The 23,450-nt window shown below is 50.5% G+C and overlaps 9 protein-coding genes; 4 read left to right on the top strand and 5 right to left on the bottom strand.

The window, feature by feature from the left end:
- Positions 1–1,019: 1,019 nt before the first annotated feature.
- Positions 1,020–4,013, bottom strand: RCC_04494 (uncharacterized protein; the record flags this gene model as incomplete). Its single annotated transcript, XM_023769772.1, has 1 exon — positions 1,020–4,013. The coding sequence occupies one exon, from the start codon at positions 4,011–4,013 to the stop codon at positions 1,020–1,022; it is 2,994 nt and encodes a 997-aa protein (XP_023625540.1).
- A 620-nt stretch (positions 4,014–4,633) lies between these two features.
- Positions 4,634–7,466, top strand: RCC_04493 (uncharacterized protein; the record flags this gene model as incomplete). XM_023769771.1 has 3 exons in its annotated part: positions 4,634–4,818; positions 4,871–7,165; positions 7,262–7,466. 3 exons carry the CDS (start codon positions 4,634–4,636, stop codon positions 7,464–7,466), a joined length of 2,685 nt encoding a protein of 894 aa, XP_023625539.1.
- A 1,150-nt stretch (positions 7,467–8,616) lies between these two features.
- Positions 8,617–9,617, bottom strand: RCC_04492 (uncharacterized protein; the record flags this gene model as incomplete). XM_023769770.1 has 3 exons in its annotated part: positions 8,617–8,643; positions 8,706–9,044; positions 9,117–9,617. The coding sequence occupies 3 exons, from the start codon at positions 9,615–9,617 to the stop codon at positions 8,617–8,619; spliced, it is 867 nt and encodes a 288-aa protein (XP_023625538.1).
- Positions 9,618–10,989: 1,372 nt separating this feature from the next.
- Positions 10,990–12,264, bottom strand: RCC_04491 (related to HAT (Half-A-TPR) repeat-containing protein; the record flags this gene model as incomplete). Its single annotated transcript, XM_023769769.1, has 1 exon — positions 10,990–12,264. The coding sequence occupies one exon, from the start codon at positions 12,262–12,264 to the stop codon at positions 10,990–10,992; it is 1,275 nt and encodes a 424-aa protein (XP_023625537.1).
- Positions 12,265–12,798: 534 nt separating this feature from the next.
- Positions 12,799–13,278, top strand: RCC_04490 (uncharacterized protein; the record flags this gene model as incomplete). Its single annotated transcript, XM_023769768.1, has 1 exon — positions 12,799–13,278. The coding sequence occupies one exon, from the start codon at positions 12,799–12,801 to the stop codon at positions 13,276–13,278; it is 480 nt and encodes a 159-aa protein (XP_023625536.1).
- An 815-nt stretch (positions 13,279–14,093) lies between these two features.
- RCC_04489 (related to dicarboxylate carrier protein) lies at positions 14,094–15,214 on the bottom strand (the record flags this gene model as incomplete). XM_023769767.1 has 4 exons in its annotated part: positions 14,094–14,771; positions 14,822–14,827; positions 14,879–14,923; positions 14,975–15,214. 4 exons carry the CDS (start codon positions 15,212–15,214, stop codon positions 14,094–14,096), a joined length of 969 nt encoding a protein of 322 aa, XP_023625535.1.
- Positions 15,215–15,420: 206 nt separating this feature from the next.
- RCC_04488 (uncharacterized protein) lies at positions 15,421–16,488 on the bottom strand (the record flags this gene model as incomplete). The annotated part of the gene is made up of 1 exon (XM_023769766.1): positions 15,421–16,488. One exon carries the CDS (start codon positions 16,486–16,488, stop codon positions 15,421–15,423), a length of 1,068 nt encoding a protein of 355 aa, XP_023625534.1.
- Positions 16,489–20,424: 3,936 nt separating this feature from the next.
- On the top strand, positions 20,425–21,999 carry RCC_04487 (uncharacterized protein; the record flags this gene model as incomplete). Its single annotated transcript, XM_023769765.1, has 1 exon — positions 20,425–21,999. One exon carries the CDS (start codon positions 20,425–20,427, stop codon positions 21,997–21,999), a length of 1,575 nt encoding a protein of 524 aa, XP_023625533.1.
- Positions 22,000–22,851: 852 nt separating this feature from the next.
- Positions 22,852–23,079, top strand: RCC_04486 (uncharacterized protein; the record flags this gene model as incomplete). Its single annotated transcript, XM_023769764.1, has 1 exon — positions 22,852–23,079. One exon carries the CDS (start codon positions 22,852–22,854, stop codon positions 23,077–23,079), a length of 228 nt encoding a protein of 75 aa, XP_023625532.1.
- Between the last annotated feature and the right edge of the window lie 371 nt (positions 23,080–23,450).

The following is a 23,450-nucleotide window of genomic DNA, read 5'->3' as shown; positions in this document are numbered from 1 at the left end:
GCACTGGATCATATTCGGCTGGAGACAGTATTGAAGGATCAAAGGTACATTCGAAGGCGAGACCTCGCTAAGCTGCAGCCCWGCTGGCCTTGCCCGCTGATCGTTTTCACCGATATGCTGCGCGACCAGCCGTATGGCAACTCTGGTCTTAGCCAAGGTATGTGTGCAGTGTCTCTTCCCTAGAAAGCTTTTCACGTTACATAAAAATCAGGAAAAATTCTACTACATAAACCCTAACCCTCGTCAAAAAGTCGAAGGAGGGCATGTAAAGGAGACAGCATGTTTCCCCTTCTGTATGTTGCAATGGAATCCTTCATTTCGCCGTCTACACACGTTGCCTCAACCTTGCAATGCTCAGTAGTTGCGAATGGTTCCTGTCGTGATACTTCCCATGCTCTCTCCTTTTATGTCAGTCCAAACAACCAGACCACTCGCCACTCGAACCTATCTCTAGCTAACCATCCACGAGCGCTTGCCGTTGAAGTTTGGGGTGCGGGTAGTTCCTCAAAGGTGCGACTCGTGTTGTACCCAGAAGCTCAAGCTCTGTCCATATATACGGCGGCGTGGCACGAATGACTCCAATGTATGTCGAAGCTACGCGAAGGTGGTGTATTCAAGAGGCTCCTACTTCATTGTGTACCTTACTCTGTACATTACATTAACCTGTACACCTAATCACCACCACCAATACGAACATCTCATTTCATCTCACGGACAGTGTGAGAGGACGACACTTCTACTCCCGACGCTCTACATGGTGGAAGTTGGCACTGCGCCCACTCGAAGCCATCTGCTTTCTTTCGTTGCAGACGTACATTTGGATCGTTGTACCMATCTGGCTCATTCAATCTGCGAGGTTCRAATGTCCTCCAATAGTTGGCGTTCATCATCGACTTCCCAGAGGTCTCCCCAAGTACCATGTAGTGAGAAAGTAAGTTGAGCTTGCTTTGTGGCGTGGATTTATTTATTACCAGACCTCTTAAAGTCTTCTTCGTATCTTTACAGGACTTCTTCACAGTTCATGTACAAACATCACCCCCCCTCAACCCATCAAATCTCCTATGAGCAACATACGCCCCAACCTCATCATCGGTAGCCCATCCCTCCCACTCCTCCACACTCTCCACAATCCTCCGGACCTCCTCGACGAGCCTCCGATCCGCAGTCATCGCCAATCGAGCATCGAACCCCTCACTACTTGCCCCATCCCTCCAACTTCTCTCCAGAAAGACTCGCAGCGCGACCATAACCTTGCGCATCATATCCCTCCCCAACCGATCCCTTTCCTTCCTCTCCTCGATTTCCTGGCGAAAAGCTCGCATACTCGTGACGACCTCCAACAACCCTGGGAAATTACCCGCCCATCCCAGAGCTCGGATGTAGACGTGCAGCAGTGCGGGATTGGGGATGAATAACAATCGGGGGAGTTTCGCTCCTCCCAAGACGGCTTCATCATCTTGTTGAAAACCAACCAGTTGCTTGAATTCTTCTCGCAATTTGCGACTCGCGGCTCCATTGATAATGTACTTTCCATCAAACTCCCACTTTTCCAGCTTGGATTTGACGCGTTTCATTCCTTCATTCTCATCCGGTGATGTCGTGATGGTCCAGACAGCCCGCACCATCGACTCCGTCGCAAGACAAAATCTATGAAAAGCCATGGGATCCAAATCCGAGAATTGCTCTCGATACAACTTGATCAGATCCCTCGTCATGGAATATGTCAGCAGCGCGCCGAGATGGCCGACTTCTGGAGGTGGATTCATGTCAATTCTCTTGCAGTTGAGATCGAGAGCTTGGCCGAGACCCTGGTAATTGCTTTCACGAGTCAGCCCGACGAACACGGCCACCCAAGTCTGACGACCACAATTCGGCCGTCGACGGAGGAGGTCAATCGCACGGACGATGACGCTGTTTTTGTTCTGATATACGGATGCAAGCTCGCGATCCCCATCTTGGTTGATGGAGGAAGATTTGAGGGCGTTGGGGGGATGATCGTGAAGTCTCCATCGACGGTCGTGCAGAAAGTAGCCCCCCGATCGGGCCAACAGCTGCACCGCTGCTGTGAAGATCTCGGGAGGAAGGTTGTCGAGATTGCGGGTGTCATCCATGACGAGCACACCCCACAGATCGGGATATTGCAGTACGCTGCCCTTCATCATCTTCAAGCCTGTCCGCAGGGAAGATTTGCGGAGGACATAGRCCAAAGCATGGCCTGTGAAGCGGATACCTTGCTTGCGTAGCGTGTGATAGAAGTCATCCAGACTGGGAGGTGCGGTACGCGTGTATGTGTAGAGGTGGGTGGAGGGAGGCAGCGGTGACAGTCGTGGAGTGTCGCCTGGTAGGAGATCCCACGCTGGATCTCGACTCCATTCTTCCTGGTCGTGTTGGGTGTTTGTGGCCTCGTCCAGCTTCTGCATGATTGTGAGGTACACGTTCTGGTCTGGTGGTAGCTTGGCGTCTTCCCAGGCGAGATAACACGCCCATGCTTCTTGGATTGTGCGGGTACTATCGATGCGTGCAGCCCAGTAGCAGGAATTTACGCTTTCCTGAGACTCGGAAGACACACTCAGCGCCCGTTCAAGGACGGTGTGGGTGGCATCGAGGGTCATCGGGTCGTCGGTGGAAGCCGGAGAGCCCAGCATGACCCTCCGCTGGACGGTCGGTGTGCCATCCGCATCCCATCCGGTGTAGAKCTCGGYGGYCKYYKYMYMMKTMAARRRWMWRTAGCCTGCACTGCGCATGCTGAAAAGGGTGGCACGTGCGCGAGTGATGCCATACTCCAGACCCACCGAGGCGTCCATGGCAGTCCTGTCCACTTTCCAGGGGGGCCAAGACAGAGCCTTGAGCTCGGCCCACCGTCGATCGCCTTCCGTCTTCTGCTGCGCGAGTTGAATGCGAATGACGGCGCGATACCCAGGCCGGGTGATTTGCAAGGGTGGATCATGCGCATCCATGTATTGCAGGATGGGAATGATGGCCATTTCTTGGAAGACATTGTCCTTGAATGGCATGAGAGCAGTGGAAAGGGAGACCCAACTCATCAACTTGTTCAGGGCAAAGGTGTTGAATTGTAATTCTCCAATCGACGCGGCTCGGAGGGTTGCATCCTGATGCCGCAAGTGTCCGAGGAAGATGGAAACGATGGCGGGCATGCTCTGGGGCCAGACCTCCCGCGCATGACGGAGTAGACGATTGACGGCCAGGAGGAGCGAGGGGGTTTCGCGTCGACTGCCGGTGAATTCGGGGCTTCGATGTTGGAGGAGATTGGAGATGGAAGTGATGAGATTGCGCAGGGCGTGGGCGCTGATGTACTCGCGGCGCAGGAAGTGCATGAGTATAAACAGGCGTTCATCGGCGCGACGGTCCAGGCGAAAGACTAGCAAGCGGCTGGCGTGCACATTGTCGACGGCCAGCACAATCTCGGCCCAATCGTGAAGATCGTCATGGGAGAAGCGTAGGCGGTGGAGCAGAGCGGATTCGGCGGGCGTGAGCACAAACGACGATTCCCAATCCGCCTGCATCACGTCTCTCGCGCCCTTTTCCTCGCGAATGTAGCGGGCGAGGATGCCTTGGAGGGTCGGTTTGGCAGGCTTGCTTCCCTTGATGACTTCAGGATTAAAGTCTCGGGGCGCATGCTTGCCCTTGCTATAGTGAGCATGGGGCTGGTCTCCGTCTACATCTTCCACCGCTTGCGACACTTGATCCGTTATCAGGTGGGAGGTCCATCGCTTCCATTTGTTCTGCGGGAGGGATTTCTCGACATCTGTTACCTCCCAGAAGCCATCCGGCCCCATTGCCTCGCCCGATTCCTCCGTCTGGGATGGGACATCATGTCCTTTCGGCGACCAGTCGTGCACGTCGCGAATGGCATGGGATGGACGGGGGTGGACGCGTCGGGGTGGTTTTTGGGAGAGCGGGAGGGTGGATATCAATAGCGACGGTGATGGCGATGGAGGGCGCAGCACCGAGCGGAGCAGCCTGCCGAGTGGCGTCCAGTGGCCATGTGGCATGCATCAAACAGCAAGCGGTGGGATGAAGATACAGGACGGAAGAATAAAATTGAAGCATGTACTTTAGGTTGTGCATGGATTCGCGAATCATTGTGGCTGACTAAGGAAGGCCAGGTGGTGAGCATTCCCGCGTGTTGCAAGGGAAGGGCTGCTTTTGGAAGATTCCTTGGATGCTACACCCAAACACATCCATCGACTTGAGCTGGCGAGGTAGTGCGAAATCAATACCTTCAAAAGGATCATCATTCTTCGCGACTTGTTGGTCGTTGTTGTTGCTGTTGTATCATTGTTTGTGTCCATCGACCATCACGTCCAGTCCAGCCAGAGTCGGGAGATCCGCAATCACCTCCCGCATCCGAATCCTCACCACCCATCTAACTATCGCCATCTCACCCTGCGATCTCACATTCCGGACCGAATCTCCTCACTGATCGATCTCGTGGAGAAGTGCGCAGACTGCTTCCCGCTTTTCGCCCATTTTCCCGGAGTTGACGTGGGTGGTGAATGGACGTCGACCAACTTGCAGCAAGCGCGCCGGTCAATCTTTGAACCCCCGAAAATCAGAGAGCGAACAGCCCACCTTTTACACGCGCCGCACGCGACCAGAGCCATTGTCAATCATGGCCCTCAACGCCGACCCCGTCTCGACCACGACCACGCCCACCACCTCCACCTCCACCTCCACCTCCACCGACCACGCCGCATCCAAACGGAAGCGCGAAGAGGGTGGTGTTGCAGACGATGCCTCGTCCACCACGTCGCGCAACAAACAATGTCAGACAGATCTGCTGCAGCTCCTCGAGCCGTACGTCTTGACATGATCAACACATACTTTCACATCTGCTAACCCTCCCCAGCCATGACACGACCCCCACCTTCCTCCAACACTCCCTCCGACCCACCAGCGCCCAATCCGAGCCATCCCCCAAAAAGGCCCGCCTGTCGCAACCACCTCCGTCCAGCGACGCCTCGACCATTGCCGCCAAGCTGAGGAATGCGAGCTATCCCTCCCTCGACCGACTCGTCGAAGATGCCAAACGTATCAGCGACGACCTCATCTCCGCCATTCGCAGCAAACCTAAGGATACCTACAATGGAGGCAGGCCGTCGGTGGAAGATTTGAAGCTCATCCACCGCATACAGCACTTTGAAGCCATGCTCAAGGAATTGGTCGTAGCTGAAGGTCCGCAGATCAAAAAGGAAGAGCAAGAGGAAGATGCTGCATCAATCGCTTCGAGTCGGAAAGTCGGCACAGTTTTGACCTTGTTCGGCCATGCTCCCACCCCAAAACAGCTCTTCTCTTCCGTCCAGAATTCTTCCACAGACCGCAAGGACTCGGCCACCAAGATGGAACTTCCCGTGGATGAAATGGGTCTCCCCAATGGAATCACTGCCACCAAGATTGTCCCCGTCAGCGCGAAGGAGGACAAAAAGGGCCCGACATTTGAGGACACGTTCCCACCTCCTCACTCTCTGGCCACCCTCAATCCACCCAAGGCGCACAAGAGATCGACCACCCGAGACACCACCCTCAAGTGGGAATTCAAGGATCCCATCCAGAGGAATAGCAGAAAGGGCGGATACACGGTCCAGGCGGTGACGGTCGGCAAATGGCTGGGCTATGGGGGTGTCGATCCTCTATCGGACTTGACCCGGGAGAAGCGAAAGCAGCGCGATCGTGCCCTCAGTGGGGGTGAGAAGCTCGACCCTACGCCCACACAGGCGTCCCTCGATGATGCCCTGGCAAAGGAGGAAGCTGCCCTCTTCCGGAGAGCATATTCCAGTTATGMCCCGGCGTGCGACAACAGTAATGCCGTCGTTCCGGAAAGCGAGAAGAACTCGGTCTGGTGGAGCAAGGTCGGACACAAACGCTTCATCAACACCTTTGCTCTCGATCCCGCATTGCTGGACGAGCAACTGCCCACTCCACCGCCGGAAGTCTCACATGAGGAGCCCGAACTCAACGAYGCAGAACTGGAGAGGGTCATTGCGAATCTGGACGACATCGAGGGCATGGAGATGGAAGTCGAGCCTGTCAAGTCCAAAACAGACGTTGACCATGTACTGCGCCAGATCTCAGAGCTTTTGGAAACTCTGGCATCTCATCAACGCATCCGTAATGCAGCCCTGCCATCCTCGATTGCTGTATCACGGGTACCCATTAGTCCTGGCCCGGCTGCGTCAAAGATTGGGAAACCCGACGAGCCATCAGAAGAGGAGATTGCCACGTATGAAAGCCTGCAGCGAGAGATTGCCTACCTGGTGTTGAAGCTCCCTCCCTATGCGGTCGCCAAGCTGGATGGAGATCAACTTGCAGATCTGGGAGTCAGCACACTCCTCACCTTCCAATCAAGGGACATTAGAGGATCGTTGGAAGAAGATCTGGTCACTCGTCAAGCAAAGGCCGCAGCAAGCCAGACTGCACAGAGTCTTGCAAGCCTCTCCAGCCGACCCAGCTCATCTGCTGGTCAACACTACAGCACAGCATCACAGCGTGCTCCCGCCATTGGACAAGCCGCCAACACACGATACGGCCAGCAGTATGCCGGTCGACCGTCTGTCCCAACTCCCTCCTTCAACCGCTCGACGAGCAGCCAGCAAAGCTACGGCACCCCAGCAAGTGCCGCACCTCGACCCTCATATGGTGGTGCAAACACATATACCCGCCCCGGAGCATCGCAGTCCACGTATGGCCAGACTAACGGTCAGCAATACTACCAACAACGACCTCTGCAAACCACCGCCAGTTATGGAAGTCTCTCACAATTCCAACAACCCTCTCAGACCCCACAACAACGCCCGCCCGCCTTTCCATCCCAGCAGCAATATCCACCCCGTCCTCAGAGTGCTGCCAACTATCCCGCTAACGGCGCGACCCAGCAGGGTGTCAACCGGACTAATTCTCCGGCAGGATACTCCAGTCCCATGCTCCCTGCACAACAGCATCTCGCCGCTGCTCAGGCAAGACAGCAGAATCTATACCCTGGCCAGCAAGCTCAGTCCACTTCTGGTCGTGGCACTCCTGTCAACAACTATCCCTCACAGCCCAATACGCCCGTCAACGGCTTTCAACAGCGAAGCGTCGCACCCCGACCATCCAGCTCCACACCACAGCCTCCACAATCTACTGCTCCTGTGAGCAATGGGACTTTGTGAGTCGACACCCGGCGGGAGCGATGGAAGAGGAGGTTCTACATTTTTATTTTGTGAAGCAATGGCTTATTTTTTGTGTCTTTTTTCTTTTGTAGGGACAATCTTTCCAATCCAGATATACCAGCGACAACAGCGGGCATGAATGGCGGTGCGGAGTGGTGCCCTTATTGCGAAGAGTATTTGACGGCCAGGGAGAGTTTGGCGACGCATCGATGTCAGGATCTGCGGTGTCGCAAATGCAACAAACATTATGTTTATCGAGAAGTGTTCAAGAAGCATGTGGATGGTTGTGTGGGGTAGAGCCGCATACAGGAATGCAACATGCAGGTGGGGACAACCCTGGAAGAGAGAGCGTGGGACTGTACGTGTAGAGTGGTGTCGCACAGACGCGGGCATGATGCTGGTCTGCGTATCATGGAGTATTGCAATGTTGATGACTTTTGCCATCCTCTTTTCGTGGTTGTGTCTCGTTTGAATGATGGATGATCGTTGGACAAAATCGCCAAGACTTGCACATGCTCTCAAACCTACAGTTCAAACTCTCAGACCCCTTTTCTTTCTTCTCATCAATTTCCTTCATCTGTCTCCAATTCTTGGATTGGAGAGAAGTAAAGAATCCTCCAGTTGGAATACGTCCCTCTTGACTACTGCGGCTGAGTGAAACGGGGATTATGTAGACAAGAGTCRCCAAATGAGGTACGCAGGAGCCGTCCGATTTGAAAAATTCTCTGTCAAGCATCGATAACATGCTTGAATACAACGCATCATTACAGTCATTCTCGTCTGCCTGCTCCCTTCTACCCTTCTCCAAGCTACCTACCTACCATTTCCCAAACATGCCATCCCAAAAAGTAAACAGCATAGAAATCACCACGAACAAGAGACCCAGTAGTGCGCTTTCCTTCTCCCCGCCGGATAATCGACGATACAAAGCTCTCGGAGCCAGGCCCAATGCAATGCGCATCGGGAAGGAAATGTAGCGGCTGGGAGATTGAGGGAGTAGATATGTGGCGAGGAGGTTTGCTGTGATCTCGAAGAGGCAGCTGATGGGAATCGCATCTGAGGTTGATGATGTTTGGGAGGGTGCAGGTGGTGGTGGTTGAGGAGTTTTGGTCGACATTGTGTCTTTCCTTGTTTGGTGGGGAATTCAGCGGGCGAGATAGTTGGCAATGAGGCTTGCTGCTGTTTCGAGAATGCAGCTGATGGAGGTTTTTTCGGAGTTTGATGGTTTTGGGGTTTGGTTTGATGCTGATTGTGGAATTTGAGGTGTGGGTGCTTTGGTTGGCATTGGGTTCGTGCTCAGCGACCAAGAAAGCAACATAAGCTGATGCCAAAATTCGTTATTGCGTCGTAGAGGCCGCAGAAGCTGGTTTTGTCTGTGTCTCGTCGTTTTGGGGTTGGTCGTTGAGATGGAGGTGAAGATGTAGTTTGTTTCTCATCCATTTCCATATCAGGGGCGGGCTTGGGATTTCGTGGCCTGGAGAGTTGATCAACGATTGTTGTTGGAGAGGATTGGACGAATAAATATAAACGACTTACTCGTATGATGTTGCCTACTTGGCAGAGTGGGGCTGAGGCTGAGATGTTGGTGTGGATCTGCTTGTCCTCCGTGTAGCGAGGCGTGACGTAAGTAGGATTCAATCCTCCTGCACAGACAACGGGGTTCGATATCGCATCTCTCTCGCCTATTTCAGCTCCATATTTCGCAATGACTTTGTTTGGGCGWGGCAGTCGCCGTTTACGAGCACGGCGAATACGCTCTGATCGTTGAATGTGGTCGTTGCATGAGAATTGTGCTGGGGGAAATTGTTTTTGGGGAGCCGGAGTCAGCTCAGCGCTTGGGTGTTGTTTGAATTGAAAAGGATGCAAAATGAAGCACTGTAGTCCAGAGAGTTTGATGTTGTCAATGGCCTCTCAGGTGAGAGACGGACTCCCGTGCGAAAGACGTACCACGGCCTTGGCTGATGACACGGCAGATGATTGTCTGACCCAGTCTGGAGATATGATCTTCAGCGGATGGTGTATCCAAGGTSGACTATGCACTTCCATCGAAGATTGGCAGGGCTTCTCGTTGTACTCGGCACCATAATCCAGCGTATAGTGTAACCAACTTACGCCCGGGATGGTGATGGATGTACTGGACTCGACAGGCACCGAGTCTATCCACGACTCGATATGTGCTGACATCAAACGTTCTTCGATCATGTCAAGAAGTTCTTGCGGTAGCTCATCAAGTCGGGCTTTGAAGCGTGCAGCATCTTGAACATGCAGATATTTGGACTCGGGGCATGTAGTGTCGTCAGGTGAGGTGGACTTGTGGAGGAGGGAGGCATCATGTAGGATGGACTCAACCGAGGATTCCAAAGACAAGGGAGCTTCCTGGTCTGCCATCATACGAGAGGCAGTCGGTACTTCCGAAGTTGGTTGTTGAGGCGTACTTGTTGACTGCATTCGTGATGTCGTGCTGGGAGGGACGGTTTGCAGTGTCTGCCGAGTTGTCCGAATAGGTACGTCCGAATACACCGGGGTGCTATGGTACGTACCTTAGTTGCCGAATGAGACGCGGAGGTTGGTGTTTGTGATGGAAAGGACGCGGCGTGGGGTGAAGTGCGACAGACGTTCCTTTGTTTAGTGGTGAGCGAATGAATGCCAGTGGTACGTGCACCTCACTCTCACTCTCACTCTCACGTGAAAGATGGACGGATGCAAGACTGGCTGATGACGAGGCAAGTGATGGCCAGACGAGGTCTGATATGAGGCATGCCCTGTGTTTGACATCTCCTTATTGCCCACCGAATCCCAATGGCAGTGAACTCGGATCTTGGCTCAACCGCCTGCCGATTCGACAGAGTAGCAAGAGGAACTCGAGATCGCGAAGCTCACGGAAACAGACGGCCTTGAGGTTGTGGAAGGCTACAGAGATGTCGAGGGAGAGAGGCAAGAACGAACACCTAGCGAAAGAAGGCAAGACCCAACGACGGGCCTCATACACCTAGAGAAATGCACGAGGAGATGCAAAGCGGAGAAAGATGGGCTGACCGAAGCTCTCGAGCAACCCGAGGCTAACATGGCGGATATGAAGGACGGGTAAGAGGCATATCGCAGCGCAAAAGACGACAGCCGGACTACRGGAGTGACTGATGATACCTTGAACCAGGTGATTTTCAAACGACGTTTGATGTGAGGCATACATACATTTGGCGTTGTGCAGTTTGTCCCGTCTCAGGTTGAAGTCCATACATCCGCTCAAGCGCGGAGAATCGAGCCAGAAAACGCTTCGTACTATCCCGCTCCACGACGAAAAGTGGAATGTCCACCCCGCCACTCAGTCATCTTCTGCCCAAGAGTGATCTGCGTCATTGATCCGTGGCGCTGGATGAGATGGGGCGAAGCAGAGAGCTTGGTTAAGAACCCCAAGTAGCAAGTGCACGAGATGAATGGCATGTGCTGCGATGCAGATGAAGCCCTCTCATCTCGAGCCTGTGAAGACGTAAATACTTCACCTCACCGTCTATCACTTGTATGCGGCAAGTGAGCTACTTGGCACTCTGCCGGCTAAATAGAACCCGTATTTCCCAGCTCGCTACTAGTGGGTAGAAGAAGGGCCGGGATCGTGAGACAGAGCGCGGTGAACCGATGCGGCGCATTGAGCAACTGTGGCTTCACTCAAGCATATTCGTGAATGGCGGACGAAGCCAATTTCTTTCCGATACCTCTTGGGTAGACCGGACATCCTTGTCCCTCAACTGTGCGCTCCCATATGCAGGGCATCATCTCAGAACGGTGTCATCTCAGCGTAGCACGGTAGAGCTGCTTCGATCGATCAACCCTCTATCATGAGTTCCTGATTCCACGCATCACCCCCTCTTGCCTTGTGCAATAACGCCGCTCCTGTCTCCTCCTTTGCCCGCCCAGCCAGCTTGAGATACCGGTTCATGCTAGCGGCAAGCACAGTCGAGACATCCTCGTCCATTTGGTCCGGAGCTCCGCCCCAAGCCAACAACAACGCGATCGCCTTCTCAGCGAACCTTTTCCGCTGCTTCTCTGGTACCGCATTTGTGCCAGATTTGAGACTTGCAAGACCCCGCCCAAGAGCAGGTGGGAAATCTGCAGAATTCATATCCACACCGAAGAGCGCAAGCTTCGCCTCACACACCACAGTCTCGACGGTGTTGGGATGGGCTGTGCGTAGATGGTCCAAGATGTGCTCCAAGATGACAGCAGTCGAAGGAACCGCACTGAACTCGAACACCAGGTTGAAGAACTCCTCCGCCGCCTCTGCGGCATTCTTGACTTGCTTCATCGCCGAGTCGAAGATCGCAATGGGAATGGCGCCTGTGTAAGCTGGTGCATTCGCAAGTCTCTTCAACGCGGCCTCATCCACCTCCTCGATACCCTTTCCGGCGTCGGGGTTGATGTCTTCCGCCGTGATTGTCGGCAGGCTGATCATGTTGTCGTCCTCGTCCTGCGCCTTCTCCTGCCGCCTCTCGTCCAATCCCAGAACCTTCCTTCGTGCCGCCAGCTTTGCAAGGTAGACCATCTCTAGTCGCACGTACTCCAGATAAAGCTTCCTCTCATCTTTGCAGAACCTCAGTCCTCTCTGCATGTACCCTCTCGCGGTGCTCATATCGCCCATTCCCTCGGCGTAATGCTTCGCCGCGAGAACCCACATTCCATATTCTCTTGGATGCAGCCTCAGCACTGATGTGAACACCCTCGCCAGTTTCTTATTCGCCTTCTCTTTTTGACAGAATTGAATGTATTGCATCCACAGGCCCATGTCTCCCGGAAACTTTTTGGTCGCACGATCCAGCACGAAGAAAACTGTTCGTTGACCAGAAAATGTCTTGGAACCTTTGATGCCCAGTCGCTGACATCGCTTCTTCCGCAGCGAGTCGAGATTTGATTCGTAGACGGCATATCGCGCGTAGTCGGCGGGTGTTGAACCACGAGCATTCAGGACGTGCTCGAAGTCGCTGCGTTTCGCCGTTATGGCGGTGATTTCGGCGGGCGTGAAGATCTTTTTGCGGGAAAATTCCTGCAACTCCGGGACGTATTGCTCGAGGTAGAAGCGGGCACGATCGGTGGTGGCCGCCATGTTGGATGTGGAAAGATGGTGGAGAGGAGGATGGAGGGAATGATGGACGAACAAAAAAGTGTGGTTCGGATAGCTCGTATCGAGAGATCGGCGCTAAGGTGAGATAAGCGAGAAGGCGGGACTTTCAAACCTCACACCTCTTCCTCTTCAACGTCTGCATCTTTCACCCTCACCATTTTCGTATGGCTACGCACTGGTCGTATCGTCTCCATCGTACGCAGATACTAGATTGTATGATACAATATGTGCCTGCCTGCGAACGACTCGGCTTCTCTGCCGGCCTCCGCTACCATATTCTATTCGTTGAAAGCAGAGCTTCCGAGAACCTGACTCACAAGCAATAGCGGTACAAAGTATGGTCATGGCTGTACCGTGTATGGCGAGCCATGCACGTGATATTGATGCTGACTTCGCACATCGAATTTGGCCTACCGGCCCTTCCGACCGTTAACTCGTTTTCTGGAATCTGATCCACTCTTCTTCAAGACACACAAAAGATCATTCCAATCAATTTCCTCATCGTTAGTCTCGAACATGGCGGATACTTCCTCAAGTACAAAGGTTACCGAACTATTTGAGGCCACGATTGTTGATGGGAATTCTACCACCAACAGCCCATCCTCGAACGATATGAATAACGTCTCGAAGGAAGATGAACTCCGGCGACGACTGGACAATCTACCACGAGAACTGCATGACATGATCCAGGACTTCACCTTTATAGCCCATAAGGCTTTGGTAGGTCCAAAGGTCTGCGAGATACAAGATCCAGCTTCCCGCGCGGACTACTTCGCGGATCTGAAAATCCTTCAGCTGAACAGTTCCACGCGGGAACGTTACGCCGTGGACTTCTACTGTCTACGAACCTTCTCGAGCAGGAAGTTTGATCTTAAGCGTCTCGAGAAGTGCCTGCGTTCGATACCTGAGGCTTACAGGGCCTTCGTATCCAGCATTATCTGTCATTGCCCAGACTACGGGCTTATAGCGCAGCAGGCTGGTTGGAGGCCAAGATGATTCGAGATGGGCGAGTATGTTAGTGAATTTTTCAGACGACGCTTTGGGCGGGAGGTTGCAAGAAGGGTTCACACTGAATATTACGCTGTGCCTTGACTGCGTTCGAGCAGGGTGGGATGAACTGGCTGAACCTTCACGAGCTCGACTCTGGAAAATTCTTGAGGTTGGGGCAAGTAAAGCAGCAGCAACTGCTGAATTTCAGCTGAAACGGCACGTGCTCTTAACTTTCACTACCTTCACCTTCGACCTGCGCCACAACTTCAGCGCACCATCACCATCACCAACATCTCCCATCAGCATATCGATACTCCGTCATCGACCACAGGAGGCAACATTTCAATCACAATCGATAATCCGAATCGCTCCAAAATACGGCTAATCATGTGGATGAAGAAGAGCGGAGATGGATTGGGCCTCGAAGTTCGAGTTTGCAAGACAGAAGGCGAGAACATTATGGGAATGGGCCAAAGTCCTGTTTGACTTGTGCAGGAAGACACGGCGGCAAGACTGTTAACGACGGTAGTGTTCTGGCGGAGAGCCTTGCAAGATTGTTTTTGACATGCGGACTGACATGGTGATTGATGTTCTGGCATACTCAGCTGGTGGGACTCTGCGACAGGGGGCATAAGAACCCAAGTTTGTTCATCCGATATGACTTGTGATACTTTCGTGTGCTTTCTAGGGTTCCTCATCCTCAATCAACAAATTTCAGCACTCCACACAGATCACCCAACCACTCCTTCGTCCAGAAAGAATACGTCAAAATAGCACCCGCTCTCCTTTCGCACCTGTGGCTGATATCATACAACCGCTCCTCAGGTCTCCAAACCATGCGCACGACGGTATGCTTTCTTCAACTGCTCGAAAGCGACAAAAGTGATGATTGTCGAAGGACCTCTGCTGATTAGAGCTGGTGTCAAGCCTCGATACATCCACAAGAGGCCTTCAGTCTTGAACATGTGCTTGAGCATGGTCGGGACGGAATTGGTGCTGTTTTGCGTCATCACCCGAGCTTTGAACACATCTAGCGGACTGCACAAGAATGTTGAGAGGAATCCTGCCAGACAACTGGACGCAATGTGTAAGGGTATGTCATCACCGAGAGATGTCCTCTTCATGAGTTCCCGCTTGAAGATGTCGTATCCGGCCAGCTGTGTCGCTGTTCCCATGGCTGCTCTTCCTGCGCCGACGCCAGCCCCCGTCCAAATGCTGCCCCATCCCTCGGTTGTGATCATCTTCACCACGCCATGAGCCATGTTCTTGTAGTTGCGTCTCTGATGGATGGGCAGTCCAGGATCGCGCTGCATGCGGAGACAGACGATGTCTGCGAAGTTGCTGCTCAAACTGCCAACAACTCCAGAACACGCAGCAAAAGCCGCCATGGTTGGTGCCGTTGGGGTGTGAGTGGGTGTTGTTGACATTTCCTTGAGTTTTTCGTATATGCCGAACCGCAAGCCCGAGTAAATGACCGTCCTCGTGAGGGACGCACCCAGCTGAGTGACATTAGCCAAATGTGTGTGTCGGAGGATGCATGGACTCATACTCCTTTCTACAGACCTGGAATACCTTCATGGCTCCAGACCTGGCCGAAGAGACGGACCATACCAAGGTGAGTGGACTTGTGATCGTGCGTTTGTAATCGAAGCTGCTTGAAGTCAGTGCCGTGCTCGCTAGTTCAGTTGTCGAGTACACGTACGCCCGCGACACCCAGTGGCTGCGTACAACAGACAGATACGCAGCTTGCAACTCCTCCAAAGTAGAATGGGTAGTGAATAACGCCATGCTCCGGATGAATGGACTTGTCCTTTTCCAGCACGGTGGGATGCGTCTCATGAGTGTTGACCATTGACTTTAGTTTCGTCGCAGCAGGAGACGTAGGTGATGATCCTGCATTTCGAGACGCAGCCGCGCCAATGCTTTCAGAAGGGATAGGCATGATGAATGGTGAGAGTAGAACGAGTCAATCAGAAGACGTGCAATAGATATTTGGAGCGGAAAAGGTGTTGGAATGAGGATGTTGTTTAGCCACAGAAGGTGGCATAAAATCACGCAGCCTCTTTCCATTGTAATCGCTATATTAGGTAGGAATGGCCTGCTTTACATCAGCCCCTTCCGTACGCCATCTTCGACTAAGCAAGATCATCAAACGTCGAAATCAGGAAAAAGAGTCCAATCCAAGTCCTCACTGGGCATTGCAGATGGCTTGTTTGGCTCTCCCCACAGCTCGGAGTCGTCTTGAACCAGTCTGTACAGCTCTCTCTGTCGCTCGACCTCTTCCTCTATCGAGAAACTTGACATCTCAGTGCTTTGTGACTTCATGGAACGAGCCACGACTTCGGGAAACTGGCCTACGAGAAGRTGACGATTTTGCAGCTCAGCCCAGACGTATGTAGGAGGCTCCACTTCCCGCCAATACATCTCCTTGTACGGACATTCAACGACGAAACGCACCTGTCGGAGGCTCGAGATATGACATTCCAACAGAGCTGTTGCTGTTTCCTTCTTGTTCAACAATTTGGCATCCAGTTCGAGGTAACGCAGCCAAGTAAGATCGTCAAGTATAGATAACGATGCGGCTATCGTGGCAGTGTTTGGAATGCTTTCATTGTCATCCTCCTTCCACAACGGCAAAAGCAGGCTGACTTTTGTGATTAATGCTGTCCAATGCTGAGGAATGGCAGAGAAGAAACAGCCCATCATGGGGGAGTCGTCGAATGCAAAAGTGTTCTCAGAGAAGAATACCTCGCTAGCTTCCACATTCCACTGTCGACACACAAGACGGACTTCTAGATTCTTTCGTCGAGCGCATAAACACGGAAGATTGGTTGGTTCTGGGAATGGTCGGCTCCGCCAGCGTTCGTCATAACATATGGTGCAGAGGAACGGGTTGCTTTGAGGCGGTGCCCACGTACTTCGCCATGGAGATTCATATACCTTGTATCCCCGTTCGAACGCGTGCCGCCAGTTCCGCTCGTGAGTGACTGGTCCACACTCGGCACAGATGTAGATGTTCTCTGATTCTGGAAGATCGTGATGTGAGGGTGGGATGTAACCGCTGGTAGTCTTTTCCATCGATCGCTGGCAGGTCATCAGGTGTCGCACATCCCACTTGACATGACGCACAAGCAGGGTCGAGAAGATGTGGGCTCGCAGTTCGGTGGGGAGTGCCTCGAATCTAGCACCCAGATCTGCTGCACCCTGCTCGTCCATGAGGTCGCGATGGCAGATCTACGGCATGTGGATGTCAAGGTGAAAGAATTAAGGGGAGAGCGGGTCATCGCAATATATCTACCTAACCACGATAACCGGCCAGGTCCTGCATAGCCACATCTCCAGTTAAAACTTACACTCTCCATCCTCTTTGTTGGATCTTCATGGACGCGAAGGATGTTGGCACCGCCACCCGCTGATGACAGGATAAGCTACTACTAAGACCGTGGTTTAGCCGGGCATTAAGCTTTGAGATGGCATCTAAACCGGGATGATTCATAACACATCATAAACATCCTTCACACGAACCCACCTTTTGGCATTCATCAGCCGACGACGACGTGGTATATACTGTCAACTCACACAAAGCCGAAGTGGGACTGCGATGGCGTAGACGGCCGGACTTGAACCCGTATTCTCCGTGCCAATCCTTGCCAACATAGCATGGCGCTTATTCGCGGGGAGAGTTGAGGTTATAAGAGCAGCTCTTGATTGTTCGGAAATTTAGCGGCCGAAAGCTACTAAGGAACTACGGTCCGGTAATGTCGCTATTACCGAGATTAGCTAGTAAGCAGCATTTCAGAGCTGTTATAAGGTAATACCGTTATTTTATGTTTATTTTAAAAGGTGTACTAGGGCTCTAAGCCCTCTACCTCACTTTAATAACCTTTCGCTATATCTAGTAATATCTATATATAGCCGGAGAGCGGCTGCCTATAAGTATTAGTATTTATTTTATCTTTATCTATCTATTCTTTTATCTACTATGTCCTTACGCTTTATAAGACATTATTAAATTGCGGATTAAACCGTAGCGTTACGGAGCTTAATATATTATATATATTATCCTTAATCCTTTACTAACCTTACTACCTTCGAGTATACTATAAATAGCGTATTAAACGTATATATTAAGAAGCCGAGCCCTCGTACGAAGGATAGCTTAACGTAGAGGTCGTATCTATATTATCGCTATTATTAAGATATAGGGAGGGAGCGGCGGTAGCCTAAAGGTATCCGTAAGGTCGAATATTACGAGGCTCCTTATAATGCGGCTATTATTATAACACGGAGGTTTTGTAGCCCTAGTACGAAGGAGCTATTCGAGGTAGAAGTAAAACAACATATTATCGATACTATAGCGGACGGTACCGAGCTACATTACTATACGCTAGAGTATATAGATATCCGCTCCGCTAACCTAGTATTAAAGAATACCCTCGAGTCCCTTATATATACTAATAACTTAAACGTTATAGCCGTCCTTTACGCGGTTAAAAGCGGCCCTCTAGCGGATATCTTCGGTATAATCGGCGGTAATGTAGTTAAGGCCGGAACCGTCGCTTAGTCGAAGAAAAAGCGTAATATTCGTAAGGCTAGCATAGCTTAGCGTAATAGCGTAAGGTTGTAGCTAGATAATTTAGACTATAATTTAGAGAAGTTAACGGATAGCGTAGATAATATACTACTATAATACGAATTAGTATAGCCTTAGGTCGATAGCGAGAAGTAGGAGGGCATTGTCTTTTAGACCGTATAGTAATAGCGTCTATTAAATAATAGTAAGGCCGGTAATGTACGTACTTAAAGGATAAAGATAAAGGAAGAGTAGAGCTATACTAGCTCTTAGGATTAGTATTTAGGTAATAGCTAACTTCTTTCTTTTAATATTAGCTCTTCTTACTTAACGGTACTTATAAAACTACTAACCTTAATTAGACGCTCTTTACTATATATATTCGTAACAACCTTAGTAGCTAGCTACCGGCCGGCTACCTTATACTCTAAACGTAGAAAGCGAAGCTTATTTAGTCCGGCCTTCGCGTACTTAAGAAGTAGTATCTAAACTAGAGCCCTTAGATAGCTATTACCGATAACTCTATAGTAGAGTAACGAGCTCTTAACTTAACCTTTAAGGGCGACCGGATATAGCTATACCTCTATTAAAGGCATACGAAAGAAACCTTCCTTAAGTTATTCCCTAAGCTTTAATATCCGAAGGTTATAAAGTAATTTTATTACGCTATCTACTATATAAGGAACGTAACTAAGGTAGCCGCTAACAATATAGCGATTATATAGCTACTAAAGGCTAACTACTGCCTTACGGCTATAGAGCGTAATAAGCTTATTACGTACGTTTAAAAAAACTAGAGCGGTAAATCCTTAATTAAGTAGGCTACTTAGCCTCGCCTTACTAACCCTCTATTAATGCAGATAAGGACAACTTTACCTCTCGAAGGATACTACTATGCTATTAAATATAGCCGAAAAACAACGATTATTTAGTATAACCTATACGGAACGATTGTCGAGCTTTTAACGGTAGACGCTCGATTACTATATAAGGCTTATCTATAGTCCTTTAGGCTTAGCAAACGCACTTATTATTAGATCGTAAAGGAGCTAGAGTTGTTTAAAAAGCTGTCGCTAGCTTACTAGGACTACCTTCGTAAACAGGTAGATATTGCGTATAAAAATAAGGATAAGGCGAAGGTAATGCATAGCGGTATTATATACTAGTACGACGAAAAAACGCCCTCTCGCTATAATTACCTTACGTGGTTTTAACACCGGCTACCTTATAATTACATCCTTCGTAATTACCTATTTAATATATATACGATTATAGAGCCGTAGTAGCGTATGTACGTATAGCTATATATACCTCTAAACTCTTAGAAAGTCGCTTAGTATTAGAGTAATTTAGATACTACTTAACTCTCGCTAGAGGGCTTTAATCCGGAGGATATTATCGTATAGTAGTAAGAGCCGCTCCTTCGTAACCTACGTATATATTATAAGGAGGCGATAGAGGTAATAAACGGCTAGTACTAGCGCATTAAGGATAATAAGAGCATTAAGGACGACGTTATAAGGGAATAGGTCCTTATAGCGTATATACGGCGCTATAAGGATATAGTTGCTACCCTTAACTCCTTCGGTATTAACTTGTTTAATGCTAGTAACGCTATCTACTTTATAGGCGAAATAGAGCGTATTTAGACGAATAACAGCGATAGGCCGGCATTACTAATAACACCCTTACGGCTACTAATTATTACTATACCTAATATAATACTAGTATATCGCTTAGCGGTAGCTCGATAGTAGTAGCGTACAGCTATTTTATTACTAATCCGCTAGCCTATCTTTAATAATATTATTAACTTATCCTCGGATATAGGCTTACTAACTCTACGGCCGAATCGCTATTAATTCGAACCTCCGTAATTATTAGAGCTACCGTAATTATTACTACTAAGTCGCTACCGTCGAATTACTCCGCTCCGCTAGCGTAAGCGTAAGGAAGCTTAAACCGTAGAGCCGTTCGATATTAATAAGTTTGTCTATCCGCTAGGCACTAACTACCCTACTAGCGATACGTTTAACACGCCGGCTAGCTATAACTTAAGAGATTAGAACAATTAGCTATATAGTTAAGGGCTACTACCGGAGGATAATAATAACGATAGCGATAGCGATAGTAAGGATAAACAAGATATAGAGTTACMGGATAATAAGGTAGTAGAGCGATAGATACGGAGCCGGCGTATATAGATAGATAGAGCCTTACTACTATTAATACTAATAGCGAAGCGGCGATAGTAAGAGTAAGGCTTTAGTACACCTTCTAAAATGAACATAAAATAACGATATTGCCTTATAACAGCTCTGAAATGCTGCTTACTAGCTAATCTCGGTAACAGCGACATTACCGGGCCGTGCCAGCGCCATGGTGCAATGCACTAACTTTCCGAACAATCAAGATAAGTCGTTATGAGTCTTGGGAGTTACACTTCCCAACGGTACCTAGGTTAAGTTAGCTAGCAATGGCGTATCCGCTCATCAGACCGCGCGTCTGCAAGATGGATTGCCATTGATGCATCTCCTCCACCGCTTCCTCCTCGCAATGCGCTGGCCAACCCACCGACAATGCTCTCCCACGAAGAATGTCTGCGCATCATCAATGCCGGCGCCGTGACCAAGCCTGATGCCGACATCTCTGGCATAGGCGTTATCCTGGCTTTCCTGATCAGCGCCTATGTCTCCTTCGCCGTGGTCCTCGTGGCGTATGCCTTTGGAATTGTTGAACCAGAATTACTATCACCCACGGATTCGAAGATCATGCGAGTCAGGTCTCGCGTCCATCGCCATCCAAAGTTGCATCGCGTCTTGCAGCATACCATCCTCGCGCTCAGCGACCAACAGATTGTCACGGGAATCGCCATCATGGCCGCTGGATTTGTTGGCCTCCGTAGTGGCGAGACCAGCGTCTACCACTATCAGATCGTGCTATACTTGGCATGGCTTGCCAGTTCAGTACATCTCTCTGCTCTTACCATCCTACGGCCTTTTTTGAGCACGCACCCTGCCGTCCGGGCTTGGCGTCTGACAGGGATGGTCGTGCTTTTTCTGATGCTCGTCGTTGGCCTCATCCCCACAGTGAGCTATGATTGGGGAATCATCAACATCTCTGAACCCGACGACCATGACGTTCAAGAAAACGAGACTACCGGTTGGGGTATACCCGCCAGATGTTTTTGGGGCAGGACTTATGGCGATGGTGTGAACAATGACGCACCGATAGGATATATTCTCCTCCTGGTGAGCTACATATGGAAGATCGGAGACATGTTTGAATCCACGAGGCGACTATACGGGCTTGGCATTCGCCAACCATTGGAGAGAGGAACAGAGTCCTTGCTGTCAATTCCCGCGAGACGGTATAGGCAGACTCGACAAAAGAGATATCTTTGGTGCTTTCGGTTGTTGCTGGTTCCTGCAGTCCCTGTTGTCGCCTTTGTCGAGTTCTTACGATCATTCTCCGCCTCCCTGTGGCTCTCGCTGTGGGGTCTTGTTTTTGGGACAATCCAGGTGGTGGTTCCACGGCAGCAAAATTTACTTCAAACTGGGTCCAAGGAGGAGGAATGGGGATTCAGTCAACTGGTAGCCCTCATTCTGTTGGTACAGCCGCTAGGTGCGATTACCGAACACATGTGGGTACGTGATTCGGGGGATGGGGAGCATCATAGCTATGGAACGAAGTCATCCGACGAAGAAGAGCGAGTTGCTGCAGATCAAAGATTGCTTGCAGGCACCCCTGAGCCAAATCTCAAAGACAGCAGAGCCCTGATTGAGCTCCTCGGGAGAGAGATAGCCATGCGAGGAACAGGTGCATCGAGCCGAGCGACTCCGAATATCACAAAGATTGTACTCTCATCACGAGTCGGCCTTTTATTGCTCGTTCTCATACAGATTACCTTGGTCGGCGGCACCTGTACCATTCTCTATTTCGACGCCGCTTCTGTGGGAGTTGTCAGAGGTCAGAACTGGCCATATGCTTTGATAGCCCTCGCGTTCTATGTTTCTTCATCATGGCTGGCGATACTAATTACAAGTCCTTTTAGTCGACTTGGGAAGGATTATTCTCTTCATACTATGGATGATCTTGCTGTGCATGTGGATGTAGAGAATGACTTAAAGCCACTTGAGCTAAGTCGGATTTAGGAACATGATGGAGTACTATATGGCAATACATCGAGTGTAGTGTTACATGGCATGACAGACCGTCGTCTTAAGATCGCTTCMACCTGGAACGCCAGCCCTTCCTCTCTGCCAATCCCTATCAGTCCGGTTGTGAGAGCGGGCAACTGACGTTGGCTTAATCAAGCCTGCACAGCCCGAACCAAAATTTTAACCTAGGTTGGTTTGACTTTATGCGTTCGTATGAACGGCAGATGAGTCGTTTTGAACCATACTACAACGAAGGATGTGCTCCAATGTTCCAAAAATAAGGCGGCTCTCTGGCTAGCCTATGGATCAGCTGCGTCTAGACTGCTCACATATTCGATTGTGATCTACTAGATCTGGATCAAAAGGCGACCTATCAACACGCTTACTCCGGAGCGATCTACCAAGGCTTACGTGGGCTTGTCCGTGTTGTAGACCAATCATGTCTCGGCTTGCACTATTCTTCGCCCTAAGGTGAATGGATAGCTGGTTCAAAGCTTGGCTATATTGGGTCGAGCGGTGCCCCTGAGGTATGAGTCTATATGACAAAGGCTTCCTTCAACTTCGATTCAAACCATAGATCACGGATCACCTAGTGTTCGTACTGTCGGCGGAGTATCTACGTGTCCTGCCGCGTCACCTCATGAGGCTGCAGTGTGAAGATTGGCCAAATGTAGCCTGGAGAGAAGACCCCTGAGCTAGAGAACAGAACGTATAAGACATCCAGGTAGACCATGGTCTTCCGTTGACACCACTCACATCCCTATCACAATAGTACAACACTTTACAAGTAACTTCACCTAGCAACACCATCGACCAAACCTTCATTAATAAACCCCACAGGACAACATGCAGTTCTCCGCAATCTTCGTCCTCGCCATGGCTGCCTTTGCCTCTGCCGCTTCATCTGCCAAGACCTCTTCCTCCATGTCCTCGACTGGATCCATGACATCCACCGGTACTGCTAAGGCCAGCGCAACATCAAAGTCCAAGGGCGCAGCTACCGCAGCTACCGGTCTCCCCATTCTTGCCGCTGGAGGCGCTATTGGTGTCGCTGTCTTGGGCTTGGTCGTATAGATTGAGATGGAGATGAGGGGAACGTCGGTGTGTAGTATGCTTGTGGAAGGTGAAGATGATTGCTGATGCAAAGTGATAGAAGGTGTCTTTTGGGCCTACAAGACAACAAGGAAAAAGTGAGAGCGAAGGTGTGGGCTGTTCTGTCTATCAATCTGAAGATGGACGGGTCGACTATTGCAGGATGGAGTGTCCAGAGAAAAATCATGTCGAAAGGCATTCGATCCTCCGTATCTGACTCTCCGTCAGGTTGCCGCTTTCTGTGCTTATAGCTACCGGTTCGTAAGCGTTGTCGTCGATTCACCATAAGGAGAGGCGGTAGTCTTCAATTTCACTGGCCCTCGGATTTATAACATATTCGATCTCCCGTGTTT

The sequence above is a fragment of the Ramularia collo-cygni genome (genome assembly GCF_900074925.1).
Source record: "Ramularia collo-cygni strain URUG2 genome assembly, contig: RCC_scaffold06, whole genome shotgun sequence".
NCBI classification, from domain to species: Eukaryota; Fungi; Ascomycota; class Dothideomycetes; order Mycosphaerellales; family Mycosphaerellaceae; genus Ramularia; species Ramularia collo-cygni.
The sequence above is the reverse complement of the archived record's forward strand: the minus strand, read 5'-3'. Positions and strand labels throughout refer to the sequence as shown.